Source organism: Populus euphratica, unplaced genomic scaffold, assembly GCF_000495115.2.
Source record: "Populus euphratica unplaced genomic scaffold, PopEup_1.0 scaffold48.1, whole genome shotgun sequence".
In the NCBI taxonomy this organism is placed as follows: domain Eukaryota; kingdom Viridiplantae; phylum Streptophyta; class Magnoliopsida; order Malpighiales; family Salicaceae; genus Populus; species Populus euphratica.
Genome location: NW_011499879.1, coordinates 1,297,725 through 1,305,417, shown reverse-complemented (window position 1 = coordinate 1,305,417; position 7,693 = coordinate 1,297,725). Strand labels below are relative to the sequence as shown.

The following is a 7,693-nucleotide window of genomic DNA, read 5'->3' as shown; positions in this document are numbered from 1 at the left end:
TCTTAAGAAATTATAATCTAGTTACTCTAGTTCAAAAATCTCATATTTAGCCCTCGCTTCAATAAAAAATTGGAAAAGGATTTTTTTTTTTTGCACTTAAAACTAATTTTATTTTATGTTTTTATATCATTTTAATGCCCTGATAGTTTTATTTTATATTTTTATATCATTTTAATGCTCTAATAGTAAAAATAATTTTTAAAAAATAATAATAAAATATTATTTTAATATATTTTTAAATTAAAATTATTTTAAAAAACAACCGCTATCATACTTTCAAATATCCCTTAAATTCTTACTATGTCACACTCATTTATAAAATCTTTTTTTTTTAATCATTTGATTATTTATATTACTTTAGCTATCAATTGAAAAGGCAACGGAGTTGGCAAATGTTTAATAAGTTGACAGTCAGGGACTAAAATATAACTCATAAGAAAGGAGGGACTAAGCTATTACTTTCTTACGAATACAAGGAGTAAGCTATAGTTTACTCAATAGCACATTCACCTAAACGACCCCTCTTCTATCACCAACCAAAACATTATTTACTCAATAGCACATTCACCTAAACGACGTACATTTTTAACCTCATAAGCGGCGTACATTTTTAACCTCATAAGACATTATCAACAGACAAGAGAGGGTGTATGTCTATGTGTACATGTGTTGTGGTCTGTCTGTTGAATACTACTAGTACTAGTCATTGAATGACAAAGGGAAATGGGAAAGCAAGACAAGTTTTGCTGCTACATTTGAAAAGGCTTGTAATTCCCATGTTGGCACGTATCTGACTGCCAATTGCCACATGATGGTCAGTATCATTGATTAACTGCTTTGGCTCACAGGCCCCGTTCTTTGTTTTTCAAGTCCTTTTCTAACTCCCAAAAACCTCTCTTTAATGGTAGTAACATTAAAGGGCAATGACCACTCCCATAATTTGACCGAAAGAAACTTTGTTATTAGTAAATGAAAGGACAGACAGAGGTTACTGTTTCTCATTTACCCATTTGAGTTCTTCAACTTATAGTGGAAGGAAGACTCGGTTCAGGTGCTTCTGTTTTCAATTTTCAAGAACGACCCCAGGTACTTATATTTCTGCTGCTGCTACCGTGGTGTTTTTTTATTCTTGGTTATGTCGGTGCAATTTTTGTGAAGGTTGGTAGTAATCAGTGGAAAATTGTGTTTGGTGGGGGCACTTGTTGATTTTCCATGGATATTCAACAAGTGTGAGTTTGTATGAACTCAGCTTCTAATTTTGTTCTGTATTCAGTGAAAATGATGATGAAAAAGAAGCTGTTTTAAGGATTGGATTGGTAGTTGATGAAAGTTTTTTGAAATTATGTTTCCTGGTTTCAAGTTCGCTGTGAAATGTGTAAAACAATGATTCAGTTTTCTCTCTTTAGATTTCTTTTCTAGAAATTGGACGGGAGTTTGAAATTATAAGAATTTGTAGAAGATTCTACAACCAGATATGATTTCTGAAACTGGATGGAGAGAATTTTTAGGACTCGATAACAATTCTTGAGACAATTTATCATTTTCAATTTTTCTTTCTTTTTGGTTTAATGTTGGAGAACTATATTCTAAGGCAATTAGAATGCTTGCAATCTGTCTATAAAGTTTTGGTTTTTATGTACTTTACACATATTTCTATCCTTGCTCAGATTCAATGCTGGCATATCGGTGATGGTGTGATTGGATGCATATTTCACACCATGTCTACTAGCACTTATTCTCATATCATGGAAAGGAGGTCACCGAAGAGCCCTTTGCCGAGGAGCCCTTTTCCGAAGAGCCCAATGCCACAGAGTCCTGAATTCTATGAAAAATACAAGTCTAAATGTGCATATGGCCTAATTAATATCTTTCATTTCCGCCAACGTCACTCAAAGAAGCTGATTTCTGACAAGGCAGTTTTGAAGAGACATGCTGTTGGTAAGAATTCCTTGATTTATGCTTTATTATAATTACCTAACTTTTCTTAATGAGTTCAGTCCTGCTACTACAGAAATGAAGAAAATCGCAGGGCAAGATATGCCCATCAAGCAGCAGATAAAGAAGACCACTGCAAAAGTGGAACACGTACAATCTGATGCTGAACTTGCTGGTGACTCATCAACAAGCCATAGAAAAGCAATCAAGGCTACTCGGAAACCTCGTCGTTTACCTATTTATGGTTGTTATGATGTAGCAACCATGGGGAATGCAAAATCTGTTCATGAAAATTCAGCGGATGATTCTTCAAAAAAGTTGGAATCTGCAGTGACCAAAGAATCACTCTCCAATCAAGTGCAACCTAGAAACGAAACCGATTGTAACTGTAGAAGTATCCAACATGCAAAGCATGGCCAATCTAAGGAGATCAATCTTCAGGTTCGCATGAATGAAGCTACTGAAGCTTTTATAAATCAGAAGTTGATTGATGGAAAACACCTCAGCACAGATGAGGCAGATGACCAGTCTAAACATTTCATGGATGCACTAGAGATACTGAATTCCAACAAGGACCTGTTCATAAAACTCCTACAAGACCCCAATTCTCTACTGGTGAAACATATTGAAGACTTGCGAGACTCTCACGAAAAAGTGCAGCAGATTAAATCTTACCCCGAAGATAAATTGTCAGAACAACACAAAAATAATTCAAGGGAATGTGAAAGGACTGACTGTACCCGAAACTTCAACTCCATTGATAGATGCCTGTCCAAGGGAACAGGTGATCCTCAACCCTCGGAGACAATAGTAGTTTTGAAGCCTGGCTCTGCAAGCTTGCAAAACTGTGCGGATGGAATCAGTCATGAGCCTCCACCGGTTCATTATAGGTTAAAAAATGTGCAGCAGAGTGTTAAACCTTCATTTTTTCCCCTTGTCAAAATGAAAAGAAAGTTGATGCATGCTATGCGGGTGAGCAGGAAAGAGCGGCAGTTGATGTTGACTGATGGTGCAGTGCAGAAGTCCAAATATATTTTCCAAGAGAGTGAAAAATGTGGTGGCGGAGGTGTGGATATTAATGAAAGAAACTCACCAGGTGAAACATCTTGTTATTTAGGAAGAACAACCATGGATGTCAGGAGTGAAGACCAGATAGACAAAGTGGAAATAACTGAATCTAGTGTTAGAAAGGAAGCTGCTGCAGCCAGTGAAAAAGGTCGTGAAAGCTCAAGATTTTCAAATCTCAGGCATTCCAAGGAAACTAACAATGACAAATATGTTGAGACAAGGGTACATCTATCTGACTTTTTAATGAATGAAAATGTGAATCTTTCTAGAAAGCAGAGACCAAAAACCTGGGATGGGATGAGTTCTCTTCCTGAAATTGAATTCTTTTCTATGGCCGGTCCTAGATGTAAAGCGGAGCATGCCCGTGTCACTCCACAAATGAGATTTTCTCCCTATAGCAGTTATCAAATGGTGAACAAGAACAAGTGGAATCAGAGTGAAAAGAGAAACTACACAAGTCCAACCCGGCAGAATTTAGAGGCTCCACCATGGGCCAATGACAACAAATGTGAGGATCAATTACAAACAATCGAGACAGAGAAAACTATTTCAGACAAACATTTCCCTGATGTCAAAGAGGATGAGAACATCTCTTCTCTTGAAAATGATTCTAGCCCTAGAGGTGAGCTTTTGTCAATTTAATCTTCATCATGCTTGTAATTCTGTTTGGTATACGCGGCACGTAATTTTCTACAGTTTTCACCAAAATAATAGGAAAAAAGGACAGTAAAATTTCAGAACAATATAGTCCCTCCGGCGTCCCCTCCAGACTAGATGGCTCGTACAATAGCGATGCTAATGAAAGCACCTGTACTGCAAATACAACTGACGAACATGAATCCTCAAAATTCTTTAGACTGGTAATGACTGTTTTCCCTGTCTATTGAATTGTTACTGTCTTTCAATTTGTTTTGTTAGCTCTTTCAGTTTGTTGGTTTCCTGCTATTTGATGTGCCCTTTTGCATTATTTCCCTGCAAATTTTCTCTTTCAGGATTCATCTGCAGATAATCAGATGTCACCATCTTCAACAAGTGATTATTTATCAAGCCCTTCAACCATCCAGAGGGTTGAAGACTTGGACAAGGCCAAAGAGAGAGCAGAGCAGCCAAGTCCAGTATCTGTTCTTGAGCATTTTTTCATGGAAGATATGATTACTAGACCTTCAAGCCACGCATCACGGCCTGGTAAGCTCTTATGTTAGGGAATTATTACATGTACTTTTTCCTGATTTTGCAATCTTGTTGACACAATTAAAGTTATGCAGCTGAACTATCAGCCCTGCCACTAAGAGTAGGTAACGAGGAAGACTATTTGGCTGCTCTTGTTCACTCCCCTTTGGATCTGAAGATTAATTCAAGCACCTCTTTGGAAGAGCTAGGATCCGTGTTGGAGTATATAGGTGCATTTTTGAGAGCTTCTGGCTTTAATTTGGATGATCTCTTATCAAAGTGCCATGGTGAGTCCTGTGGTGGTCATAAGCTCGTTTGTGATTATTTTGTCGACGTCCTTCTAGAGGTATACCAGAACTACATGAGAAGCTCCCTTTGGTTGTCATTTGTCGAGCCAAAAGTTCGACCTGTTACAATGGCAGAAAACATGGCTCAACAAGTGATGAAACATGTTGAACGGAACATACTCTTACAGCCACCTTCGCGAACATTAGAACATCTTGTTGAAAAGGACTTGACTAGCTCTGTGACATGGTTGGATGTCCGGATTGATGCTGAATATGTTGTTGGTATGATAGTAGAAAGTGTTCTAGAAGAAGTGATAATGGAGACGGCAATTGAGAAGATAGATAGAAGTGTTCTAGAAGAAGTGATAATGGAGACTGCAATTGAGAAGGTAGATAGTGTTAGAGAATAATATAAATTATATTCTAGGGTCTTATCTAAAAGTTTAAGCTATTAGGTGAGGCTCTAGGATATGATTTATATTGTTCTCAAACACACCCCCTCAAGTGAAAGTTCTTTGGGCTTGAAACTTGCACAGGTCCATATTACCTTGTGCTTAATTTTTATCAAATAAATGGGGATGGTGAGATTCGAACTCGTGACCGTTTGGTCATCAAGGCTCTAATACCATATTAAATAACTATCTTACCTAAAAGTTTAAGCTATTAGGTGAGGTCTTAGGATATGATTTATATTATTATCTAATAGATAGTAAAGATATGATTTATATTATTCTCTAACAGATAATAGTAGAATTCTCTGTTGCTTTTGTGTTTTGGTTAAAATTGCACAACAGAATTCTAGCAGGCAGCTTGAGCATGTTAACATAATCGGCTTTTCTACATTCTAGATCGCGCAAGTAAATGTTTGCACATCTTCAAAAGGATTTTTTTTAAGAATTGCAAAGCCGAGATTGGACAAGAATGGAGGGAGTTGTGTTAACTGACTGGCAGTTGGTCAGAGGCACAGCCGAAACCATGACATGCAGCTCCAACTTCCTGCATATAGTAGAGTTTAAACTGAACCTTCGACAGCCATCAATTATAGGACTTTCCTTCGATTAATCGTAAAGATAATCATACTGGACAGATGCCTTCGTCGTACACTTCCGTATGCTTCGTGGAACATCGTAATCGGTCAGATAAGCTGTTTTGAATACTCTCGTGACAAATCTATTCCTTTTTCTCGCATGCCAAGACACGCGTGGTGCTTACAGAAGTTGTTCGGTGCGGTTGGTTTATTCGTGTAAGGCTATTTATTAGCGTATTTATCTTCGTATTTTGAATTAGCAAAATTTTCCAGTCATTGGGGCGTCAACCTCGAGTTGAAGTTTGTACCAGCTCATTTCATTTCATTTGCTTCGCCTACTTCAAGAAGGTTTCACCAATGTTTGAAACGACTACGTCCATGCCTATTTCTTCTGTCCATTACAATTAAGCAGTTTAGAATGCTATAATGTTGTGATAAATTATCATTGTCTACTATGTATGCCTATAAAGCACAATGATTTGCGATAATCGTCAAAAAGCACAGCACAGGTAGTTTACTTGCGATAGATAAAAGTGTGTATCTTCTAATTGGTAAGTCGACTATCAGTATTGATGGCAAGTTCACGAAAGATAACATGGATGTTAACTGAAAACAAAAGCATTTTGCTGCATGAGAGACCAAAACTGAACAGGAAAAAAAGTGAAGATAGCATTGTCTTGTATTCCATTTATAATCTGAAGGAATGAATCAGCAAACAAATATTTGTTTGAACGAACATCCATTGCATTTGTAGCATTGTCTTGTATTCAATTTATAACCTAACGGAATGCCATGCAAAAACAGACGATGGCCATTTGGAAGGGGAGGGTAGTGATCATTTTCCCCCTGTCATGAAATCAGATCACACTACCAACTAATGGAGTCGCTTGTGGAAGAATGAAGCTATACATGTATCTTAGCAAGCTCTTGACAAATAATAAATTAAATCAATAGAGTCTCGAAATAAATTATCTTCCAGAAGGCATATGCCAGTAAGAAACACCGAAGATAGAAATTAACCATTTCCAGAAAAGAGGGCCAAGCGAAAAGACAAAAGCATCCAAGAAACTATTAGCAGAGGGAGGAAGATAAAAAAGATGATAACAGTCCCACCATTGCTTGCAACTTTTTTCTTAGTCATGAGATGCAATCCTTCCAAAGGAGGTAAGTGTAAATAGTAAATACAGTTTCATGATAAAGCAAGCAATACCACACTTTCCAAAAACATCAACAAGGGATCTGATCAATCGTGAAAGTTATTCTAATCGTCTATCCATTTGTCTTTACGGAGCAGTCTAGAGCTTTTTGTAATGTTGAGCTCATTCAAGAACCCTTTCAATCGAGCGCTTGTAGGTTCATTTGCCATTGCAGCATCATATTGTCTTTGCAAGTAACGAACCCCTTCCATCAGTCCTCCTTTGGAGGCATGGTAGATGAAACAATGCTCACCAAATAACATGTGCTAATTTGAGGCAATGGATCATTTGCTATATGGGATGTTTTCTCAGTTGGTTCATCAAACTCCTATAGCAAATTGTTTGGTGGAAAATAAGTTTTATTAGGAGTTCATTTTGACAAATTCTGTTAGCTGTCATGAGCAGCACCAAAGAAGAGATTATTCACGCTTCTTTAAGCAACTCATCACTCTAGCAGTATTATAGGGTCTGTACACTCCAAGAGAGAGTATGCGTACTTCGTTAAATGGTCTCAGCAATGACCAAAGGCATGAACTTCGCAAATTCGCTGAATAGATTGTTTTGATTGGTCACGGAAAGATCTGTGACTTACCAGCATCAGATGATTGTGATTATACTTTTATTAAGATGCTCATGATCTATACGTTGGATATGGTTCGACTTTTTAGCAATTATCGCGGCTGTTTATCCCGACATAGCAACTTCAAGTCCTTGATCAAATGTGCTTTAAAGAACGAGCCATTATAACATCGAGGAACGTTGCCGTCAATGAGATCATTGCACTTGATTTGACACTCGGAGATATACATGTCTTCTCGTGGGTTTATGAGTATAGGTAAAAGTTATTTTTAAAGTTATTTTTTTATATTAATATATTAAAATAATTTAAAAATACTAAAAAGATAATATTTTAAAACTAAAAAAATTAAGGGTTTTTAAAAAATGATTAACACATCATTCGAGAAAGCTATAATGTTGACATTGAGTTTATCAATTAATTGGCTTTTAGT

The 7,693-nt window shown here is 36.9% G+C and overlaps 1 protein-coding gene across 3 annotated transcripts; it reads left to right on the top strand.

Annotated features, from left to right (window-relative positions):
- The first annotated feature begins 646 nt into the window (after positions 1 to 646).
- Positions 647 to 5,956, top strand: LOC105129062 (uncharacterized). Of its 3 annotated transcripts, none has more exons than XM_011030986.1 (7): positions 647 to 1,086; positions 1,668 to 1,938; positions 2,012 to 3,625; positions 3,700 to 3,863; positions 3,996 to 4,188; positions 4,269 to 4,806; positions 5,206 to 5,956. In XM_011030986.1, the coding sequence occupies exons 2-7, from the start codon at positions 1,719 to 1,721 to the stop codon at positions 5,306 to 5,308; spliced, it is 2,832 nt and encodes a 943-aa protein (XP_011029288.1). In that variant the 5' UTR covers positions 647 to 1,086; positions 1,668 to 1,718; the 3' UTR covers positions 5,309 to 5,956. The 3 variants fall into 3 exon arrangements, with proteins under 3 accessions (XP_011029288.1, XP_011029290.1, XP_011029289.1); XM_011030988.1 differs by having other exon boundaries at positions 648 to 1,086; positions 3,718 to 3,863; XM_011030987.1 differs by lacking the exon at positions 647 to 1,086 and adding an exon at positions 1,127 to 1,229.
- Positions 5,957 to 7,693: the final 1,737 nt, after the last annotated feature.